Genomic DNA, 25,307 nt, shown 5'->3' on the forward strand with positions numbered 1-25,307 from the left:
ATGCTTGAGGGTGTACCAGCTATAGTGCTATTGACCTAATTGCAACCAAACCCAAACACTCCCAAGACTCTGGCCAAGCCATTGATAGCAAACGTTGCACCTGCACCAGTATTACAGAACAACTAGTATTACAGAACAACTGTACCTTCGTATTAGAAATGCTTGTCGTAAACTTTAACTAGCAACGAAACTATGAAAGTACTGTAACTATCACAGTCACACATCTGATAGTGAGCATAATGATTTAACAGCAATATGTTGCTTAAAAGACAAAACAATTAGAAAACTTGGAAGCATGAATACAATTGATTGTTTCTTTTACCTAAACAAGTAAAGTTCTTGTGCATTTAATTCACAGTAAAATGATGAGAGGTTACAAATTAACAAGTTTGATGTAGAGAACTCGAAAGAGATTATTCAGAGATACAGAGAATTTACAAAGTAAATATAGTTCTACGAGGATAAAAAAAAACTAGCTGACTTATTTAAAATTAAGAGGAACTTGAATAAATATATTGGAAGACAAGCCGAGGTATTTAACCTCAAAAACAACTACTCCATCACTATACAGCTTTATTTCATGGGTAGCAGAATATATACATATCGAATCAGTCGATAAGAAAACTAATGGAATGAGGTTCCAAAAATTTGAGACTAGGAAGATTATTTAATGAGAGTTTTAAGGCATCAAAGACGCATTATATTTACTTAAGTTATTCATAATTTTGGACAAGTTGATCCACAAATTACATGCAGCACTTGTCTGCAGGTCAACAATATACCTTTAGGATCTAAGATTAGATCTCAAGGAAAATAACACCCCCCAAAAAAATGAGGACAGTTAAGTATGAGAGAATTTACAGTTGCAATATATACGGTTCCTCACAGTAAGACATTCATGAATAGATCAGGTCCCAAGTCGAAGAAACGAAGACCTTCATCTCGTGACAAAGGAACTCAGCTGAGGCGCAGAGTGTGGCCTTAACAGGCTCCAAAATCAATCCCTATACATTAAGCAGAAGGTGCAGCTGAACGCTCCCCACCTTTCACTCTTCTTCCAATTCAAATTGTGACGAGTAATCTGGACATCTTCAGGTGAAGAAATGACGTGTTGTAGCAATTCTCTCTATGCAGACTGTAAAGTGGCCTCCTCCTCAGTAGTTTGTTGCTCAAACATTGCAGAAGCCTCAGGAGTGTCTTCTTCACTAGGTGGTACCAGTTGCCAAAAGAGTGGCAGATACTTGTCCCAGTCCTTCAAAATAGTAGCACCTTTGGAGCTTCCGGTTTTTTCCTGCATTTCAAAAGATAGGCTAGCAGGTTAATTATATGACATTAAAATCACAAATGGGTGACGAATGTTTTCGTTTTATAGATTTAAGGCTACAGACGACTAAGCAATTCTTTCCTACAAACATGAATAACATATGGATGTTACATTGATTCTTTTCATGTAGTTTGTCAGTGATATATTTAGTCTTGAAGATTGTGGTGTCTTTTGTAAGAATTAAGGCATGATAATGTTTTTGGGGGTACTCAAATAACCAACACCATGCACAAAGTTGACAAGTATTTTCTAATTTTTGAAATTAGTGGCTGGCTTTGCCCATGATCATGGAAATAAATTGGACTGGAGAGAGGATTTAGACATGCAATTTGAGTAGCTAGTGCTCCAGTTTTAAAGCAATTGTTAAAAGAGTGAGAAGGAATAGGGAAGGGTATGTGGCTTTAAAGTTCTTATTCAGTAATCCTTCATGGTTGTGTCAGTTTAACAAGTACACCGTATCATTTTCTCAAATTTTTTGTAATTTCTGAGGAGTTCTATGTCAATTCTACTAGTACCCTCTTTCAATGTAGAGTGTCATTCTTAAATGCAGCATTTTACAAAATTTGAATGTTTTATTTTTACTGAAACGCTTTGCATCGTTTATATAAATGTCAGTGTCCTGTTTCAAGTACAAGGGAATCAGCTTAAAGATGATTTTGTGCCATTTTTACAAGTTAATTTTCAAGAACTTTGTGTCACTGTATGACCTTATGTGTCCATTCAATGAGCGACATTTATATGACATTATGTGTCATTTTATGAGTTTTAGTGCCAGTTTCACAAGTCATTTTTCCATTAGAAGGGTTCAGTCACTTCTAAGTCATTTTTAGAAAACCTGAAACTCATCATAAGAGTATAAGACAAATAGAAGGCACGTTGTTTCTGCATAGTAATATTGCTGTTTGTATAGAATACTTACAACATGAGCTTCAATTAAACTCTTGAGTTGCATCTGCCCAACAGGAGCTGTCACCCTCTGAATTTTCACAATTTCCTTGTTTACCTGGTTCAAATACACGCAGCAATTAGTATACAATTTCATCAAATTATGACTTTGACAGAGAATAAACAAGCACACTGGAGTCAAACAGGGTGCTAATCTAAGATAATATGCCATCCTCGAGTTCCTTTACTGTCTTGCAGAAGGTTCAACCAGCACACTTAGAAGAGCAGAAGGTTCAACAAAAAGAATAGTCTTGCATAGCCAAGAACTGGGCTATGTCTACACATGCAGCATTTAATATCCTCTTGCAAATAGCCATCATCCCTAATAATGAGCACAAGGATAACATATTCAGAAATGAAATCCAACCTTTGGAATGAGAGTATCATCTTCATCAAGTATGTATGCCAGACCTCCAGTCATGCCGGCAGCAACATTTCTACCAACTCTGTTGAAGGGAAAGAGAAAGATGAGAATATTTTCTTCTTTTCCAAGTGCAAGATATTTAATATTAGTAAATAAGACTACACTCACTTTCCAAGTATGACAACACAACCACCAGTCATATATTCACAACAGTGATCACCAGTACCCTCAACAACCGCCTCGGCAAGTGAATTTCTTACAGCAAATCGTTCCCCTGCTTTACCTCTTACAAAAATTTGACCTCCTGTTGCTCCATATAAACAGGTGTTCCCAACAATTGTAGCTTCTTCTGGGCAAAATCCAGGATTTTCTGCAGGAGTAACAATCAACTCACCTCCAGCCATACCCTGTGAACATTTAATTCAAAACAATTGTTAACAGGAAACTTAAAAAGATAAACCTGAAATTTGGTGAAAGTTATGGGCTTTTTATTATAATAAATCAACAAGTCTCTCATTAAACAACAGAAGAAAATTTTACTCCACATCTGATCACTAAGTTAGAAATTATACACCAGAATGTAACCCAAACGAACTTACAGAGGAGAGCGAAAATGAATTGAAAGCCAAGCTGTGTTCATTTAATTTCATAGTTGATTTTATCAAAACCCAAACATGGATTCAGGTATTGATTTACATTGCCAGTACAGAGAGCATCAATGTTTAAATTAAGGTTGATGAGAGATGGTCATGACATGTTGCAAATTCTCCTACTATACCAAAGACTTAAAGTTCAAGAATGACAGATGACTTATATTATTTGCACATCATTATCATACGGTTCATACCTTTCCTACATAGTCATTAGCTTCTCCAACAAGGCGGATATTCATTCCAGGTGTCAAAAAGACTGCAAAAGATTGGCCTGCACTCCCTTCAAAACTGCAGACATGAATGAGGTTAATTGTTCTATTAGCCCAAACTTTCCATACGAGTAAAGAGTTGAGGAATGAGATATAGCTCTTGAGATGAATAATTTAAAACATCAAATAGACATTACGTTATATTCAGCTGCCCAGCAAAACCAGTGTCACCATACTTCTTGGCAATAACACCTGCTACACGGCCACATACAGCTCGATCCACATTGAATATCTTAACAGTTTTGTTAACAATCTTTTCGTTCTCAATAGCATCTATAATCTGCAGGAGTTGTGAGAGAGAACTTAGAGATTTAATTTAAATCTTAATACCAATAGAACCTTCTGGACTTAAATGTATCCATATTTAAAAATACAATTGCAGAGCGCTTATTGTAACAGACTTGCAGATAGTTAATGAACACTAAAAAAAGATATGATATGTTTTACAAAAAAAATTATCTTATGTTGCTTGATCCTTTAGTCATACTTACGTAAATGTCAGTTACTATTCTCTCAATGCATTTAACACACTATTACTCCAACACTTAATCCTGTAACCGCTTGTCCATAATATATTCTCCATGTTCACTAACAATAAATGACTAAATGAGTAGACATTAACCAATAGTATGTTAATATAGCAGGAATAGTGATAGACCGAGGAAGTGTTTCTTTTACACATTGCAGCTGGTCAACTCTGGCAATTATAGTAAAAGACAAAATTGATTATGAAGACTTAGCAATTTGCATGCTTCTAAGCCATTCTTAATAGCAACTACCTGGTGGGTTAGCTACATAACTCTTTGCCGTAAAAATAGCCATTCAATCAATCAATCAATCAAAGCCTTAATCCCGTAAAAGTAGCCATTCTGGTCATAAAATGTAGCAACAATAGCTACAAAACTTTCTTGCCATATGTTATAGACTGGATTCTACTGATTTAATTAAGCACAATTAATATTAATTTAATGCTGAAAGCTTGAACATTTGATTGATTAATGGTTGGATTGCATAAGGATAGCCATAACTTGAGGTTATGAGTCTCTCAGTAGCTTGAGGCTACAAATCTCCTAGCAACTTAAGGTTGCAACTCTCCAATTTTTCCTCACTAATTTCTGCCTACCTTCTATGTTACCCATACTAACTTACTTATACTAATGGTCAAGGTTGACCTTAAAGCTTACATGTGACTACTTAACGAAAATGGAAAAACCATAATAAAACATACTAAAAGCTGAATGCTTTCTTTCCTTCTCTTCTTCTTAATTAAATTTGTCTTTTACTTAATTACCCCCTAAAGTCGGTCTATTACACCATAGGAGTAGCATTTCTGGCAATACATTATCATTTGCAATCCTAACCTTATGGAATCAGAAATTTTGAACGAAACAGCAGCACCAACATAAAAACACAATGCATATAAGTATAAAAAAAAAAAAAAAAATGACCAAGTAAACAAATCAAATCAGACTAGAAAAGCCTTCACGACCATGGTATTAAATCTCAGCCACATCACTGCATCACGAATTCACAACCCATTGTAAGAAATTTTGAGCCTACCATGACCCAAATATTAGGCCACAACAACCGCATTGCTCGTGATAGTAGTTCCGCAGCCATTACCGCAATCACAGCGGCATCCAAGATTCAAAACCATGTTCATGGCCCATTTGATAAGTGTAAATGGGATTGATAAATTTGCAAGGAACATCTTGTGTGAATGCCTAAGGTAATGCTAATCAACCCCAAAATATCTCTTTTCAACATAAAATTTTTCTACCATTCATTTTCATTTGAGAGAAAGTATTTGGTTATGGAAATTTATGAAGAAATTTTTAAGTTTGGGGAATGGGCAGCATTACTGTGGACATTAGGATGAAACCTGTAAAACTAAACTTAAGTTTTTTCCAAATACCACCATATATAGTATATACCACCTACCAAAGAGACCATCAATGCCACAACAAATTTTGCTTTTCTTATTGAGGTATGAATTAATTTATGATTCCTAAATATACCTCAGGATCTGAAAGTATTTGATCATCCAGCACCGGTCCATTGGTATGAACTTCCTGTTTCCTGATGGAAGTGCTGCTCATCCTTGGTAAACCAACACTCTGGAAATAGATTTGGGGGGAGGGGGGGGGGGGGGGGATTACACACCAGTTAGCAGAGAATTAAGTGAAGTTATGAAGAAACAATCATATAATTATACATATAACAAGTTTGAAATGAACATACAGAAAGTAAGTAGTTGAGATCAAGATGTTGAGTTTTCATCAATGAGATGTCTCTTGGTTTTAGAATATCTGTTCTCCCAATCACATCATCCAACTTCTCAAAACCCAACTGCGCCAAAATTCCTCTTACCTGGCAACCATTAAAAAAGGTCACTGCATAAAGACTACATTCATGATTTTGTAAAGTATAATCCAATGTCCAGCTACTATTATAAACCACAAAACCACATTATGTCCCAGTACCCCCCCATAAACTGATTGTTTTTAGAAGTCTCAGAAACTAAGTAAACAGTTAATTACCTCCTCAGCAACATATAAAAAGTAGTTCACCAGATCACCAGGCACACCAGGAAATCGGGCACGTAATTCTTCCCTCTGTTATTAATTTATGCGAGAATGGAAGTGTAAGAAAGACAACCCCTGGAGAGAAGAAAAGTAATAAAGTGTAATATCAAAAATGGTATACCTGGCTAGCAACACCAACAGGGCAGTTGTTCGTGTGGCAAATGCGAGCCATAACACAGCCTGTAGCTATCATTGCCAACGATCCAAAACCATACTCATCAGCACCCATTGCTGCAGCCATCATGACATCAACCCCACTTTTTAACCCACCATCAACTCTCAAAATGACCCTCTCTCTAAGTCCATTTGCAATAAGGGTCTGTAAAATAATTTAGTCAGTAATGAAATGAGAAATTAGATAACCAAAAAGAAACATTTTGAGATATTCCTGTGCTATACAAACCTGGTTGGTTTCTGTAAGTCCAAGTTCCCAAGGTCCACCAGCATGCTTAATCGAACTTATTGGGCTAGCTCCAGTTCCACCATCATGTCCTGATACCTGCAAATCAAGCTGTGAATTGACTCCAGTCCTAAATTGAAAGCTTGGAGCATAAATGGATATGTAGTCCCAACACAGGACAGAAAATACAGTTGGTTCATTTCTCATGTCAAGCCACATTGATTCCGGCAGTCTTGCCATGTAGTGAGAGATCCACCTCATTGGTAGCTTCCCAAATCACCAATCTAACTAAATCTAAATGAGCTATCTAGGATTTCATCGGGTTTCCGATATCACTAAAATTAATAAATTTGTGCTTCAAAGCTCACAAGATTCCATAAGTATTAAGTATCGCTCACTCCCAAGAAGAACACTTGCAGTTAAAAACCCACAACTTCCAGATCAGAAAATATTATGATGCTATGACAAAAAAAAGAGGACTGCTCTGAGCTTAAAAATAAAATTTAAGTTGACTGTTATGCAATCATGAAACTAACATCAAAATATCAAGAGAAGAAGGCCCACATCAATAATTATCACTGTCAGTTGAATAATATTCTTACTAAAAAAAAATTGTTCTGACATGAATATGTAAGGTTTCAAGGTGACATTATGTTTGTGCAAAAGTATGCCCTACTGCAAATTAAAATTAACAATTTACTACTGAATACTAATTTGTCAAATGTGACTTATACAAGTACTTAATTTACATATTGACCATCTAGCCATGACTAAATTGTATAATTTGTTTTCTTCCAATCTGTTATTATCAATGTGTTTCTGTTTATGTAGATGTTAGTGTAAGCCATTTTTGGAACACTCTACCTCAATATAACATATGGAAAGGACATATGTTTATGTAGATGTTAGTGTAAGCCATTTTTAGAACACTCTAGCAGTGATACAGAGACATTCATACCTCAATATAACATATGGAAAGGACATATATACCTGAATGATGTCTGCATTACCCTTTGCAACACCAGAGGCAACAGTGCCAATACCAGCTTCTGCTACTAGTTTTACTGATACCTTGGCCTTTGGGTTAATCTGATAAATTTTCATAATGAGTGAAAGCTGTATTTACTTGTAAATGGATCTCTATAACATTGATAAATAGGATTTGTACCTGATGAAGGTCATAAATTAACTGTGCAAGATCTTCAATGGAATAAATGTCATGATGAGGTGGTGGAGAAATAAGAGGAACCCCAGGTTTCGAGTTTCTCAATCGGGCAATATATGCACTAACTTTTTTTCCAGGCAATTGGCCTCCTTCACCAGGCTTAGCACCCTGTGCAATTTTGATTTCCAATTGATCGGCATTAACCAAAAACGTTGGAGTGACACCAAAACGTCCAGATGCAACCTGAAGAAAATAAAAAGCTTGTAAAATTCAAGAATTGCAGGTCAACCATTCAACGGAAATAAAGCAAGATTTTAGACAAGAATTTATACATGGCCTAAAAAGGTGAGAATCTATAGGTGCTCATCTGTGACAATAAGAAGAATCTTTGTATATATATAATAAAAAATAAATAAAACAAAAATAAAAAAAAAACCCAAGCTGATTATATAAAGTCACCTGCTTAATGGCACTAGTTGCTGTGTCTCCATTTTGAAGACCTTTTAGATGAGGCAGAGTAGGGGAATACCCATCAACCACATCGGTCAGGGGACGCCATCTAATTGGATCCTGACAAAAAAGAACACCACCAATAACTACGGCGCATATATTGTGAAAGATGGGAACATAAAAATGAAGCACAAAGATTGTTAGCCATAAAAGTTTTTATAGAAGAGAGTGAATACCTCACCACCTTCTCCTGAGTTGGATTTTCCACCCAACCTATTCATCGCAATGGCAATTGCTTCATGAGTCTCCCTAGAGATAGCTCCAAGGGACATTCCACCAGTACAAAAGCGTTCGACAATAGATGTAGCAGGTTCTACTCTACCCACAGGAATAGGCGCCCGGTCACTTTTGAACTCCAGAAGATCACGAAGAACCTGAAACAATTTCATTTCATATTATCTTTTCAGTACTTCAGTCATTAGCAATATTTGCAGACATGTTTAAATTTGTAACAAGACACAGAATAGCATATCCCTAGGGAGCTGAAAGGAGTTCACGAAATACAGAATCAAGGATAGTGAGAAACTCTAATCTAAAAAGTGATTTAGCTCTCTACCTGGAAACTGATTAGAAATGGTAACAGCTTCCTAAAATTTTAAAAGGCTATGTCAAGAGATCTAGGGACTTTTGAAATAGTTGGCCTCCACAAGGATACAACTAACATTAATCTTTATAACAACAAACTTGGATACAAGATGTCCAAATCTTCCAATTCTCAAGTACAACAGTAATACGATATGCCACACTTGGTGAGTAAAATAAACACAAGGAAAAAAACGCGCACACACACACACACTATCCCAACCCTCCCAAGTAATGCCTAAAAACTCCCTGCAGTGAAGAAGTAATAATTGACCCCTTCCCCACCAAAGAAACAAAAGAGCATCAAAAGCACTAAAAAACAATCCTTTCACATATGTAACACACGCTATTAATGTGGCCCTCACAGGATTAAAATGGATGCAACTCATGCGAGATAATTAGCTCTTAAATCAACACGGATTCAAGAAAACTCACGCTGACAGGTCTGTTAGCCAGATGCTGCTGATAAACTGCATAAGCACTTTCGCTCTTGTTGCGGACAGCTTTGTGAAGCAACTTTGACATCTCTGGGTTGTTTACATGATATTCCCCTACAAAAAGAACATAAATAGTGTAAGAAACCATTCAACATTCAAAATTTAAGGAAACAGAAAAATCAATAAGCTAAACGAAATTAAAAGAATAGCTGTTTACAGAACCAAAATCATGGACTGAGCATATTCAAAAAGGAATCAAAATGCAGTTACATTGCCACAATTTTTTTATGTTGTTAAGTGCTGCAGAAGTACAGACATTAACAATAAACATAGTAAGAAGATGAAAAATATAAGAGTTAAGGGACTTGTTGACTTAAAGCCCAATAACCTTTTATATCCAATTGATATAAGCAAGCATTTATAACGTCATGAATGCTCTGGCCTTCCCAATCAGAGCTGAACAATGCAAGGTCTTATTTTGTAGATGAAGTTAAGAAGATCCAAAGCTTGTCAAAATGTATAGATTTCAGAAGCACAGCAGCAAGAAACTTATCCAACAAAATCCAACTGAACTCTTGAGCTCTTAAACAAAGATATTTTATTTATTTTTAATAGAAAACTAGGTTACTTGGTCAGCAATTAAGTAGAAGGGGAGAGGAGAGGGAAGGAGTGAGCTAGTGTATTCCTTTGGTTTATTAAAAGGGGAAGGAAAATGAATAACTCTAATTTTTTACCTTCCCCTTTTTCCCGATCATAAATCCAAATAAGGAAGAACGGTCTTTCACAATCTATCACCTTTCCATCATCCAAAGGTTCCAAACACCTGACACCAGTATGAGTTTATAGAAGAGAAGGGTGATGCTTCTTTCAAAAAGGATACGACAGCAAAGATATTATTAAGATGAAAATATTAACAATCCAGTGGAGCTCCAGTCAAAGCTACGCTTTCTTCTGATCAATAGATAATCTGTGACCCTTCCAAAAACCTAGTGCCTATGCAAAGATATTATTGCCCAAAGCTATGCTTTCCTTATCAATAAATATGTGATCCTTTGCTAAACGTAGTGCCTACGCAAAGAGACCAATATTGCCCACAGCCATGTAAAGGAATAGAAGTCTGATGAAAAGGTTCACGGAAAATATAACTGGTAATTGGCAAATTTGGTCATTAAAATAAATATTCAACTCTAAATTTTAAACAAAGGGATAATCAATTCACTAGATATAGCGTGTGACAAATAATTTTAGAAATTTGTTCACTAACGCTTAGATCCTACACTCAGGAGCAAAGATAAATGTTCTTTCAATTACACTTACATGTTTGTTTTACTATACATCCACATTTATAGCATAGTTTGTGATTACAATTGTATTGAAAACGTAAGCCTTTAAACACTTGGAATTGTTATGATAATCAGATCACCAAATATAGAATAAATGCCCAGTTGATTCAAAAATGGGATTAAGAAAAGGATTATTCATGTTGGTTATTCACTTATTCCTTTTTTTTTTTTTTTTTTTTTTGAGGCATTCACTTATTCCATTAATGAAACGGCTTATGTTATAATTAAGTTTTTCAGAATACATTACAAAACTGTAGCTAGGCAAGAGTTTGTCCAGCAAGAAAGCATGACCAGAATCGGACACCTTGAAAAAGGAGTTAGCATTAAGATTTTTCAGTCCCGTTAATTGAAAGGGTGTACACAACTAACCGTAACTAGAAATGTTGCAGAAATATTAGTTTTGGGTTATTCAGAATCTAAAATCGTACTCTGTGAAATATGTACTCACTTGACAAGGAAAGTAATAAAACAAAAGTCATGTCATCATCATCAAGTCAAGAGTTTCGACAGGCAAAAATAAGACAGCAGTGTGCAAGTAATACCTCCAGGTCTGAATTGTATAAACCCGAAATTTTCCAGTCTTTTGGCTGTATCCTCGGAAAATGCCTTAACCCAAAAGGACAACGTCTCTCTCGCAAGCTACAGATAAATATTCACCAGAAAGAGTCAGGATAAGACATGGACTACAATCACCAGAACAAATAGAATTTTCCTACTATTATATATGTTTGATCAATAATAAATCCCAAGATAGTTAATTTGCAACCATGAGCCTTTATATCAGATAACCATGCAAAATGCCATAGGAGCTTATTTACATAGGATGATAGGATCAAACAGGTGGATCAAAGCAACATTAATCATTGGATAATGCATCATGCATGATCCCCAAAAAGATGAGACTGCGTCACTGCACAAAATTGCCACTAGAAGATTGGTTGGGAGCATGTCACAATGAGTCGTTGGAAATTCTTATGGTGCATTGTGGGTTCTTAGGAACATTCATGAGCATATATTGACATAGAACTACAGGCAATAAGGCTTCCAGGCACAAAATATATGGTAATCTCAGTACAATATGCCATTAATTTTATCCATCATTAAGACTGATAGCTACTCATTATGCATATAAGCAGTCAAAGATATGACAGTCGTGATACAAGACAAATTATGCAGTATAAAGGAATATGTGTACAGAGAGAGAGAGAGACAGACAGACACACACACACACACACACACACACAGAGAGAGAGAGAGAGAGAGAGAGAGAGAGAGAGAGCTTCCTAGCTTACCTCATCAAGAGTCATTCCACCAATGCTAGAGACACTCCCTCGGAAAGCTATATCAACAACATCTTTTCCCAACCCATATATTTCAAATATTTGAGCACCGCAGTAACTATATTGTGAAATGAGATTAAGACTATCAATTTAACTGGCCATAGCATAAACTTGAAAAAATAAAATTAAAATCTAGATAGGGGAACAGAATATAAGAAAGCAACAAAATTAAGGAAAATTGCAGAAAACTTATGCAGATCTGGAGTAAGGACTAAGGAGTGCATACCTAGAAAGCAGTGAGATACCCATTTTTGAAAGAATTTTAAGAAGACCAGATTTAACAGCCTACAAGCAAATAAAATAAAAAAATATTAGTTGTGAAGTAAATCAATCATACTTCTTAATTTTATTTTATTGGGGAGGGAAGGAGAGGGTTTTTTTTTTTTTTTTTTTTTTTTTTTTTTGACTAATTTAAGGCTGTCATAAAGCAATTCTGGGGGAAATGTGTGAGTTTTATTGATAAAATAAAATAAATTAAAGAACGCAATTATATCTATGTATAGTAGTATAGCAACAACTAAAAATAAAATGAGGAAATAAAAGGCAACAACACAAACAGCAAGTCGCACAGGCTTATTTTTCAGGGATGGGTAGTCCAGGATTGCTATGCACAAACCTTGCAGAAGTTCTTTTGTGCTTGTTCAATTGTAACTGTGGGAATTTTTCCAGTTCGCATCAAATTCACGGTTTTATTGCTCAATCGCCATTGTCTACATGTCTCCAATGCTAAGTATGGGCAAATGGCACTGCAAAATTATATACATATATATACATTAACATCAACGCATTGAATCAGGACCTAAGAAATACAGCACAAAGTAAAAACAACTGAAACAACAATATATATACATTAACATCAACGCATTGAATCAGGACCTAAGACATACAGCACAAAGTAAAAACAACTGAAACAACAAAGCTGGATCCCCTGCCTTTCCCAAGCAGCCACCAACTCAACCTATTCTCTCTCTCGTTTGCTCACCAAACGAAGCAGGTAAAGATGGTAATAAATAAATGTGCCTTGTTTCAATTGGCCATTAAAATTTCTTTTTTTTTTTCTGCTCACCCCACCCCTCTCACTCCTCTCCTCTCCTCCCCTCCCCTTTCCAAACACCATGGATCCCCACCCTCTCACTCCTCTCCTCCCCCTCCCATCTCAAAAAGCTACCACACACCACCTTCACATGGTCACACCAACACCATCCTTACTCCTCCTCCCCTGCACCAACCACAGACAACATTCCAAGTTCTAGCAAAACCACCTCCTACTACCATCAAATATTTTCCCCCTTCCCCTCGCACCAACTACCAACAACATCATCATTCTCCTCCCCCACGGCCCCACCTCTTGCCACCATCAATTTCCTTACCCTTTCCCACTCTTCCAGCGTCCCGATTTCCTGCTGGAGAATATTCTCAAAAATTATCATTTTGCTGGAGGCTTTTGCATAATTGCCGGGCATTTTGGCTTCATGAAGATGGTGTAATGTGTTTTTGAAGATGTTCACTTGGTAACTTTCTCAAAAAACATCCCTTTTCTAGGGGCTTTTGCATAATTGTTAGGTATTTTGGTTTTATGGAGATGATGCAATGTCATATATGTCAATAAGGCAATGTGGTGAGCAGGAGAAGGGATGAGAGAGAGGGTTAAGGTAGCTGCTGGACAGTGAGTGGGTACAATGATGGCAGGATAAGGAGAGGGGTTGTGTTAACAGAGGAAAAGATTTGTTAGTGTAGGATAGGGAATGGGGCTGTTGTGGTTGACTAGAGGAGAAAGATTGTGATTTTTATTCACCTGTTTTGTAGGCTACAAATCACTTGTGACCAATTTGCAAACACACCCAACAGTAATGGAATCTTTCAAAACAATCCAATTTTGGGATCAATAAAGGTAGAAACAATACTTCGGATGTATCATGTTTTTCTTTTAACTTGTGACAAAACCCAATATTAACATATATTTAAATGAGACTTGTATTTAAGATTTACATGGAATTCCAGGGGTATTATTATAGGATATCTGAGTCATCTGACGATATCAGTAAAAAGCATCTTAGCACAATTTAGTTACTTTTTTTCTGATTAAGAAGTATCGTTGTAATTTCTCAAAGTCTGAGTTAATTATTGTATGGATAATCAAAGTTGTGCTACATTATTAAATTATTAGCTATCACTGAAATTTCATCAGACTGTCATTAGTTCCTCAGCTACTTTTTCCTTAATCCCCATCGGCATTTTCTAAAGTGATAGCAAATTCTATGCAAAAAGGTGGTCCGTGGTCGTAGTTGCCATCATGGTGACAAATGCGGTACCTTGAAAGCAACATCTTGAGTTAAGTTGCATTTCAAGGACATCACAGTGTGATTTGACGTATTAGAGAGGTTTCTTTTAATCGATATTAAGTTTTGAACATAAATTTTAGAGTTTAGTTAAAAAAAATTTATCTTGTAAGTTTGTCAAATAAGAGGCTAAAAAAAATTGTATTAGTAACTAACATATGTGCGTAATTCTAATGCATGAACTCAATAATATTTACTCCGCATATGCTTAACGGTTTCAATAGCAGGTTAATAGCTTATGACAGATGATGCTAATTAGAAAGATCTACAAAGGGTATTGGAAATGCTATGTGCGTAATGATGTGTTGATGATAAAGCTTAGTAAGTTTCAAATAGAGAAATATATCTGACCTTGCACCGTATCCAATCAAACAAGCAAACTGATGAGTGCTGAAACACTGAGCAGTATCAACCACAATTGACGTGTATGTTCTCAAGCCGTTTTGAATTAGATGATGGTGAACAGCACCAACAGCAAGGAGTATAGGGATGGCAGGTCGAGTTGGTTCCTAGAGAAAAGAAGACATCAATTACAATTACTACACAAATTTAGCAATGTGCGCAAACAGAAAATAATTTCTATTCCAAAAGGGATCAGAAAGAAAGCAGCATATACCAACTCATCAGAACGATCAGACAAGACAAGCATCTGCGAACCATTTCTAACAGCTTCATCAGCAGCTTCACATAACCGATTAAGTCTTTTCTCTAGAGATCCTTCAACTCCTTTCTTTATATCAAAGAAGGTTGGCAGTACTTGGGCCTTTAGTAAGGGATCATTTACCAACGCTTCCAGCTCCCCTTCATTTAGTACTGGACTGGACAAAATAACCTAAATCACAGTGGAATACGTCAAATATCAAACCTAGATAGCCATAAATCAGACACGTGATCCAGATCCATGATCCTTTGTATACTGCGATAAATAATCACATTTAAAGCCAAGTGAGGGGAAATGTCAATTGACTAACCTGTGAGGCATTTTCAGGTCCAACCTCTAATATATTCCCACGCTTACCAATGTTAACTTCAAGAGACATAACTAGCCCTTCCCTAAGGGGATCAATGGCTGGGTTTGTAACCTGTAAAGATGAAAAGTTAGCCATATCATGAGATCCTTATTTAAGCATAAGAAGCATAAGAAAAGTGCAATTATAGAATTTAAGCATTCACTTCAAACATATTTGTTTTTTAAATGTCCCAAAATGAATTTCACACTTATATTTTGCGTAAATTTTTTGCTTCTTCTCCATCACATCAACCTTTTTTGTCTTTATATGAACACTTGCTCTTAATTTTCTCTCTATTCGCTATATTATTCAGTTATCAACTTTTTTAAAATTTTTGCCACATGAAGGGGTCTAGGGAATAATTCAATGGACCCCAAACTTTATTTCAAAAGTTTATAAAGCAAACCTGTGCAAATCGTTGCTTGAAGTAATCATACAGCATATGTGGTTTCTGGGACATCACTGCCAACGGAATATCATCTCCCATGCAAAATGTAGGCTCCTTTCCTTGGGAAGCCATACTTTCAATAACCATTTGGACATCCTCACTTGAGTAACCAAAAGCCCTGTCAAAAAGAACTCTGAGAATCATACAAGAAAAAGCAAACAGAAATTCTCTTATCATCTCAGTATAGCACCGTGTCATGTTCATAGAAGTAACAAATAATAAAAGGCTTTATCTGCCATAAGCAAAAGCCACCAATCTAAAGCTTAAACGGGCCTTGTGACTCACAATATCCAATTTCTGAACTACAAAAATCCCGATTTTTTTAAAAAACGCCATGAAAGATTGATTACCATCATTAGCCTTTTAGATAACAATGACAGCATTTAGTGATATTCTATTGCTACCAAGATCTTATCTATTCAAGGGCCTTGCTTTAACCTTTGATTTTGACCAGACAGACAGCCTGACCGAATTGGGCCGTAGAATAGAGTCATAATGACAAGTCTAGACCTGACTGTCCATGGGCTAGTGGACCCTTAATTCCGAACAATAGAGGGCAAATACATAAAGCCAAGTTCAAATTAAATATAAATAATGAAATTAAAAAGGCAAATAAAGCATACCATACTATAAATTACAAGTGTGACAAGATAAATGGTTATTTGACAGAAATTATACCTTTCAAATTCCTCAATTTTAAAGGTGACATCCAACTACAGGAGACTAGATGATTATGCTTTCACCAAAGGAAAAAAAAAAAGGTCGATACTTATGCAAAAGGAGGAACCAAAACCTGTAAGATTGCGTGTTAATATACCCATTTAAGTAACACAGGAAATGGCATGTTCTAATTGCATACAAGTAGATTCTAGTAGCTAATTGAGGGAAACATGCACATCAAGCTGCCAGACGGAACAGGTTGTGATTATCTTGACTCTAGATAGTGGATACATGTCTTACAATTATGTCTTAAGTCCACCACACCAAGGCAACCTAAAATAGCAAAGGGGCAAGAATCTTACTGTTGATTTCTTAAGATTGTGTCGCTTTCCAAAACTGCTCCTGAAAGAAAGTTTACAGCCTTCAATGAACGCAGATTTTCCTTTACCCACTCTCCATAAGGATTAGATGAAGCTACACGTTTCTTGACTTCAGTATTTTCATAAACCTGCAGTTACAATCCACTAAAGATGATTGGCTGAAGCAACTTAAATCTTTCTGAATACCAGTGAAGCATTAATGTCACAGTGCCTTTACTGCTACAGCAATTAAAATCAAACAACTATTACTGCATCATTGCAGTAGAAAGACCTTGCAGATCAAGATAGAACATGGAAGCATAAAGCTAGCTATTTGTTTATTTGCAAAGTCCAACTAGAATTAAAACAGAACTCCTATCACAGGCAAACTCCAGGTAGAAGCTATTATACTAATTGGGTTAAATAATTGATTTTACACATTCCTTTAATTTCTTAAAGATCTCACATCCTCACTTAGGGAATCATGTTTGGAAGTGGTAACCTAAAGGGAAATGAGTCTTCCTATTAATACAAAACAGGCAAACACTTAAACAATCATAAAAATTAAGAAAAGTGAATATTATTACAGCACATCGAGAAAATTTAAACAATACAAATTCATATATGTATTAGTTATGAAATGCCATTTATACACAGCACATTCTAGGAAATATTGTTCAAGTCTCAAAATGATGAGGTTACAGAATACAGATGTCAACCAGAAAAACAAATCAGACAAAGTAATATGAGATACATTAATAGAGCAACCAATACGATGGAATTACTATTTTTAAAATGAAAATGAAAATGAACCTACAGGGCACATTAACATTATTCACAAGAAAAAAAACAAATTACAACAATACCCAACATGAAAATGATCATCTTATTACAGCAAATATTTCAAACTCATTCTGAGACAATTTCGTAAAAGTTAAGAGTACAAACCTGACCACTGGTGAGATCAACTGATATCATCATCCCTGGACCTAAACGCCCTTTCATTGTAACTTTTGATTCATCCATTGGTAAAACTCCCACCTATATGAAGACAACACCTGGAACAATTAATTTTTCTGTTGAATTTACTTCAGATAATAAGCTTAGGCTTTCCATGACACAACATTTAGCATTGCCCTAATTAGCATTGCCTTTTTTAGGGAAAATTAGAAATGGTAAGTAGCATAGACAGCTCCCAAACAAACATATATTGCCGAAAGTCAAAGTGTATTGTTAACATTTATTCTGAGCGAACAAAAAGTATATTGCTAAAATATCTTATCAATCAAAAACTTCACAGTAATCTTGGCCCCGCTGCCAAAGAGCTTCACCTAAAAGGCTATGTGACAGATAATCATTAGACCCCATAAATCTGCTTAATAGCTAGCCACCTTTCTCTTACTCCTTGCTATCAATTGCACCTCAACAACCTTGGCCCTGCTGCCAAAGAGCTTCACCTAAATAGCTATCCTCCCATGTCTAACATCAGGCAGAAGTTCCCATATTTGTGCAAGGGAATTTTTATTTTGAAGTTCCGAACAAATTTTGATATGGAATAGATATTTAGCAATTTATATTTAAAAAAGTGACAGAAGGTCTATAGCAAGTAGCCTCCCAGCCCTCCCTAAGCATACAACTGGAATCCCTAGATATGGTATGTGAATTTTCAAGTGTTACTAAAAGTGAACAGAGGATATATAAAATTTATCCTTTGGTCCTCACTCCTCACCCTATATTTTAGCAAAAACTTTTAGTTGCAACACTTGAAAATTCACATTTTTACAATAAACCTTCTTTATTGATTGATATGTTGGGCAAATTATAGTCATGTGGGATATTGTTAGATTTGTCGAGTGGAACACCACAATTCAAAGGCGTCAGATGCAACATAGACAACATTGTCTACAGATGTATTTTACTTACAAGAAGTGTGTATTGACAAGCATACCTCAGATGCAACATAGACGACATTGTCCACTGTACGCCAATATCTTGCAGGACGAAGACCATTTCGATCCAGACAAGCACCAACAGTTTTTCCATCACTACGAGACATTTACAGCAGAGCAATAAAAATTAAAAAAAAAAAAAAAAGTTTAGTAACTAGCAGAGCATTATAGGAGGCAAATATAGAAAATGATAAGCTGATTCAAATAAGAAAAGTGGAAATCCACTACTTATGATGCCAACATTTACAAAAGAAAAATAATAAAGAAAGTTTAGTAACTAGAAGAGTATTATAGGAGGAAAACATAGAGAATGATAAGCTAATTCAAATAAGAAAAGTAGAACTCCATTATTTATGATGATGAGCATTCATTGCTTCTTTCATTCTTGAAAGATATGCAGTCAAAACCAAATTTGCAAAACTACAAATGAGTATCAATAGAAACCAAAAGACTAGAATCGACAAATAGGTGATTTCAATATATACCCATACTACAAACACCCTCACCTATGTGGCAATCAAAAACAAAAGTTCTTAAAAAACAGGAATATGTTTCATAAAAACTACTTCCCCCCACCACCATCCAATTATTGTCCACATATCTTGAACTTTAAGTCTTGACAAGTCTTAACAGTCTAAACATCTATTCCATACTACAAACACCCATACCTATGTCTGAGTAATATAGCTTCAGAGACTATCTTGACCACATGAAATTCTTCTAATAACTTGATTTTACCAGAAAACTATACAGGACAATTCCTACAACTGAAAATGCAATATTCAGAATTGCATGAATGATCTTAGGCTCTATATTATGTATAATTATACATAGAACTGTATCAAGATCATGCTGTTCCTGAAGCCAGCATTGAGAAGCGAGAATAATTATAACAATGAGCAAAACAAACGATATCAAGACAGTGATATTAAAACCCCAGCTAAATGTTGTCTAGGCCCTATTTTATATCAAACACTGTCGATGTACAAAATAACACATTGACCTAGAAAGAAAAAATGCACAAAATGAAATTTAAAAAAAAAAAAAGAGTAAAATAAATGCTAAATTAATTCATTTTCAGGTTTAAGTGGCATTCAATTCAATGAACAAATGAAAAGGATCACATGAAGAACATGCATGAGAGCATCTAGGAACATAAACATCCAAAGAAGTATGGCCCAGAAAATGCTTCAAGAAACACATTGGAGGATAAAAAATATATGCCATCAATTCACCTGAATAAAAGCAAGGCAGGTCCATCCCAAGTTTCCATTTGCCCCTTGTAGTAATTATAAAAATCTTCAACCTACATAACAAGAGGAAGGAAATAGTTCTATTACCAAAAATCCAATGTGTAATTATAGTTGCATAAACAGAATTCTAGACTTATTTAGTTATTTTTATTAATTGGCATCTCCAAATCGATCAAACTTTCAAACTAAAATGAATTAAAGAACCTCGATATTTCTAGTAACTTGAGCCAGATATATGCAAGTTCTGAATATCAACAAACATTAAACTTTGAATTATAAAAAGAATCACCTCAGGGTATTTGATCATTAAGGTTGGATGGTTCTTATAAGCCTCAGGAACAAGAATCATTAAAGCTTCCTCAGGGGCACGCCCACTTCTTATCAACAACTGCAGAAATTAACAAGACCAGAGAAATGAAAAGGGAAACAGAGCATAATTAGAGATCACTCCATCCCACTGTGTAAAGGGAAAAAGAGAGGGGGGGAAAAGTGCAGAATAACACAAAAGAAATGTGAACAATCGGCATTAACCCCCCTCTTATTTCATAGTCCACATGCAACATATTAACAATTAAAACGTACAAGATACCACTAAAGGATTAGGGTAACATACATAAGAACAAAATGCAGAGAATGAGCGAATGGATCAGAAGAACAAATGGCATATATTAGTCATAGCATACAATTAGAAATTGTCTACATGTTTCTTCTTACAAGAATAGAAACAACAGAAAACAAATGGAAGATAATGAAAATTTTGTTTTAAGTACACTACTCCATTATCCTAACCCCACTTCCATTTTATTACCAAACAGGCACCCAGCCACCACTGACAAAACACCTCCCTTAAGAAACCATCAACAGTATAACAAATAATAGGTAGGTAACTCCTTAATGGTTCTCTAAGGATATATGGAATATATTTCTGGAATGTTGGTTAAAGGGAAAAGCCTCAAAATCTTCATGTCTTTCGATAAGAATTTCACGATTAAAACAGAAATAATTCTGGAATTTGAAAGATTCTATTGCATGCTTCCACAAGCAGTTTTATATATGTGAAGTTACAGCATTCACCTGCTCATAAAGAACCATTACTTTCCTTATTAAGACAGCATGCTTTCAGATAAACTTTAAAGGAATACTTACCTCTGCTGCACTATCAAGATTAGCAGAATCAGACGCCTTGGGATTTCCATAAGGACGGATTTCACTTTCACGGCCACGCCAAACTGGCGACTGTAATGATGCTTCTCGAGATCGCATCCAATTCAAGTTTCCCTGTACATGGATCTCACAGTAAATTTTTGGTGACTAAAAAAATAAGGTCATGCCGAAACTAAACTCAAAAGAAACCCAAATCTCAACCTGTATGGTATTGATCTCTCCATTATGACCAAGAAACCTCATCGGCTGAGCAAGTGGCCATCTAGGACTAGTGTTTGTACTGTACCGCCGATGGTAAATGGCAAATGGTGATGTGTAAAGTTCATCCTGAAGATCATAGTAAAACATTCCCAGAACTTCTGACCGAAGCATCCCCTTGTAAACAATAGTCTGATTGGATAAGGAGCAGAAGTAAAGCTCAGAACCCCAGGTTTCAGAACTGACAGCTCTTTCTATCAATTTCCGACAAATGTAGAGCTCTCTTTCAATATCATCAACACCTTCTTCTTTGATAACTCTAACAAAAACCTGCTGTATGTTGGGCATGGTTTCTTTAGCATTTCGACCGACAACAGATTTATTAGTGGGGACAGACCTCCAGCCAAGCACCTCAATACCTTCTTGAGCAAAAATATTTAGTACAACTGCAAAAAAAAATATAGGGACCATAGAAAATCAGTTCAATCACACAAAAGCTTGGTACACAAGGTTCTCAAATCTCACAGTTTTCTCAACAGATCTGTTGTCCAAAATTATCTGCCTAAACAGAAAAAATTATTGTTACATACATGCATCTCTTGGAAAAACCTCTCCAATTGCCTCAATAAGCAAGGGGTAAAGGCTAATTGTATAAAAACCTCCCCTTGATGAGATAAATGATCGATTGCTTTTTTTATTTGAAACATATTATCTCTAAGTAGATCTTTGAACAAGTGCAAGTAGAAAATCCAAGGACCATCACAAGTCCCATCCACAAACAAATGGAATCCTTATAGCTAAAACTCGATAATTTCTAAAAATTTGCTTAGAACGGTAACAGGTTTCCCAATGACAGCTTAGCAGTCAACTGCAAATGCAGCAAGCGGCAAAACAAATTTGAATCCCAAAAGTGGTTTGGACCATATCAACGAAAAATAAGCTCATCCTTGAGTGTTATAAATATTGATAGATAATCCGTATAGCACCGACTTGTGAACAAATTAATGGACATGGCCTGTATGACTTCAACCCTTCATAATTTCTTTTGTACCCATGTCAAACACTCAACACTCCAACAAGGGTATGGAATTCTTATTAGACACTTCAATGCTCACCCAGACATTTAAACTATCTAGAACCACATAACCATATAGGAACATGTAAAAATATATGAATGAAAAGGAAGAATATGTGTAATTTTAGCTAACAATGAGCTTTGGAAAAGCCTTACAACAAGAATTAATAATCAATTCAGCTTAAATTGTGTGTACAGAGTATTTGTACATTAGAGTTCATTAGAAACAGTATTTTAAAATATAAGGTATGTTCCATTTATGCCACATCCCAATTTTTGGACACTGTCCCTTGTGTCTGAAATAATCAGCATTGACATATCAAATACTTGGCCAACACTCATACCCGTATTTGAGTAACATAGTACATGGCTACATGATTCTCAGCTGAGCTTTCATACATCCCTAAAAACAGATTTCTGTTTTACACTACAATTAGTAATTAGATATTTCTACTCACCACCTTTTCTTTGTGCCAATAAATGCTATATCCCATTCCCATAAGGCCATAACCAAGAAAGTGACACTTAGTAAATTTCAAGAGAAAATTAAGATTACTGTCTTCTTGGTTTTTTACCTTGTTTGGCTTCTTCTGCCAGGTTATCTTCTTTGGGGAGAAAAACCATTCCAACACCAGTGTGTGTCCGATCAAAAGGACCAATCCCTTGGTCTTTGGCCCAATCATCAAAGAGATCCCAGGGTATTGCAGTCATTACTCCTGAGCCATCACCTGAATCGTCATCTGATCCACATCCCCCTCGATGCTCCATGCAACCAAGTGCAGTAAGAGCATCCCTAACTATCTGAAATGACCCCTTATTATCTAAATTGGCTATAAAACCAACACCACAAGCCCCTCTCTCTGCAAGTATATCCTCCAAATTTACAGCCTGGAATATATGAAGTCCAAATCGTGAGAAACAACACTACAGTCAATCCTTTTTATCTCATACTCTTCAAACAAACAAACAAAATTGCTACCTCTAATTTAAGAATTGTACTTCTCAATTCTTATGGTATTTTTTTTACATTGAAAAAATTTAAATATAAAACAAAAGAGACTATAGCGTTCGTGTTCTTTTAATAAGGTAAATAAAAAATAAATAAATAAATAAATAAATAAAGTTGTTTTATGCTACTAAAATTCAATCAACAATCTTCTGAAATTAACTCTGACCACAAGCAACATTTCGGCAATTTATAATTCTGTCATAAGATACAGATTATCAATCTGAATTCATATAAAATTAAATTCAAATATGAAATAAATATAACCTAATTCAAGCCAAATCACCCAGACAAAAAAAAAAGGTCAATCCAAATAAATTTACAATATACTATATTTCAAATTTGCTTATCCTCCTAGATGAGTTTAAAGAAAAAGACACTTGTATTTACATCGGATCTTGTTAGATTTGTCTCAATGTGTAGTTTTAAAATATACGGAGTACTTTTTATAAATTTTATACGAAGTTGAAGATATTGATGCTCTAATATGTTCATTGAAAACCATGCAAAGAGACAAATTGAGCAAATAAAAGAAACAGAGAGTAGTCAGCATCTTAAAAATGAATTAATTCCAATTTTATCACCTATCCAACCAACCGTATGAAATATGAACTACTCCCTTTGTTTTCTTTAGTCTAATCAAGTTGACTTTCACTATTGTCAACATAAATATTTTTACCATGATGGTGTTTGATCTTTTTTTTTTTATGAAATTAAATACCAAAACAAATCTAACAACTATTTTCTTTTGTTCACACGTTTTAACGGTCATGTTTGCCAATACATAGCTTCAACTATTACTAACGAACTGATTTAGAAAAAAAAAAAAGAGCAAACAGTACAACCTTGAACAATCAATAAGTCAAAATCATAAAAAGATGACTTTTTGAAATCATATATCATGGCAAATCTTATAAAAATCACACATAAAAGAAAAAAGGAAAAAAAAATATGTCAACTAAAAAGAAAGAGTATAAATCACAAAAGATAGTAAAAAAAAAAGAAATAATTAATCCATCCCTCCTGCTTGGACCCTGATTGTCTCTTAAAAAATACAGTCAAAAACAAGAAAAGACTAAGGGAATAATTAATTGTACAATCATAGTGACTAACATATAAACTATATATATGGTGCAACATATCATCACAAATTCACAATACCACTTACCAAACAGAACTCGAATCTTCGCGAAAAACAAAATAAAATAAATCAAAAATTCAAACAAGCAAACAAAATAGAAAAAATAACCATATTTTCAGAATCACTGATTAATTCAAGCATTATAATTAAACAAATTCACATATAATAAGGTTTAATAATTAAAAAAAATGTTGAAGTTCAGAATAATGGCATATTAATTTGAACTGAAAGTAGCGCAATCACCAAATAATCAATTCAAAATTAAAAATATTTAAAAATAAAAGAATCGTCATAGTATACCAGCTGTTCGGAGGGATTAGAAGAGGTTGATTCTCTAGGAGTAGCAGAACCAGAGGAATGAACACGGTCAACGTCATCAACAACAGCCTTGATCGCCGACGAAACAGCAGAAACCGCCGGAAAATTCCGGAAAGTTCCGGCGATTCTCCGGCGTCGAGAACGCTTCTTAGAAAGACCGACGAAGTCAGCGAAGACGAGACGGCGTTCGTTGGCAGAGAATACCGACGGAGACGGTGACGAGTATAGCAGCTTCGGCGCCGATTGTAGCGCCATTGTTGACGATTGATCAACTCACTGAATGAACAAAATCGAAATCAAACAAATTCAAAGTGGAAGATTGAAGATGAAGGAGAGTGTGTGGAGGAGAGAGAAAAAGAGGAGGATAAAATGGGGATGAAGGTTGAGAAGACCACAACCACAACAAACCCACTAGAATGGAAAAATGAGGAGTTTTTTCAGTTGGATTTTGGTGTTTTTATTTGGGAGAA

The 25,307-nt window shown here is 35.3% G+C and overlaps 1 protein-coding gene across 1 annotated transcript; it reads right to left on the reverse strand.

Annotated features, from left to right (window-relative positions):
* Nucleotides 1–663: 663 nt before the first annotated feature.
* On the reverse strand, nucleotides 664–25,307 carry LOC145632318 (ferredoxin-dependent glutamate synthase, chloroplastic-like). The gene is made up of 33 exons (XM_081684664.1): nucleotides 24,820–25,307; nucleotides 22,948–23,260; nucleotides 21,301–21,743; nucleotides 21,082–21,213; nucleotides 20,225–20,323; nucleotides 19,918–19,988; nucleotides 18,682–18,778; nucleotides 17,682–17,774; nucleotides 16,737–16,882; nucleotides 15,673–15,832; nucleotides 15,228–15,338; nucleotides 14,873–15,088; nucleotides 14,608–14,765; nucleotides 12,534–12,663; nucleotides 12,144–12,202; nucleotides 11,870–11,975; nucleotides 11,120–11,216; nucleotides 9,233–9,348; nucleotides 8,392–8,589; nucleotides 8,165–8,275; nucleotides 7,709–7,948; nucleotides 7,531–7,629; nucleotides 6,544–6,639; nucleotides 6,262–6,459; nucleotides 6,096–6,170; nucleotides 5,797–5,925; nucleotides 5,574–5,672; nucleotides 3,693–3,835; nucleotides 3,481–3,574; nucleotides 2,802–3,040; nucleotides 2,637–2,715; nucleotides 2,244–2,327; nucleotides 664–1,291 (listed from the first exon to the last, which is right to left on the reverse strand). Exons 1-33 carry the CDS (start codon nucleotides 25,090–25,092, stop codon nucleotides 1,127–1,129), a joined length of 4,869 nt encoding a protein of 1,622 aa, XP_081540790.1. The 5' UTR covers nucleotides 25,093–25,307; the 3' UTR covers nucleotides 664–1,126.

This window comes from Chenopodium album, chromosome 5 (genome assembly GCF_948465745.1).
Source record: "Chenopodium album chromosome 5, dcCheAlbu1.1, whole genome shotgun sequence".
NCBI classification, from domain to species: Eukaryota; Viridiplantae; Streptophyta; class Magnoliopsida; order Caryophyllales; family Amaranthaceae; genus Chenopodium; species Chenopodium album.

Coding starts and splice junctions, on each gene's coding strand:
- LOC145632318 (XM_081684664.1), bottom strand. CDS start 25,092: ATGGCGCTACAATCGGCGCCGAAGCTGCTATACTCGTCACCGTCTCCG. Junction 18,779..19,917: donor CCTGCCTTGCTTTTATTCAG/GTGAATTGATGG, acceptor AATGTCTCGTAG/TGATGGAAAAACTGTTGGTG. Junction 7,630..7,708: donor TAATTTATGACCTTCATCAG/GTACAAATCCTA, acceptor AAAATTTATCAG/ATTAACCCAAAGGCCAAGGT.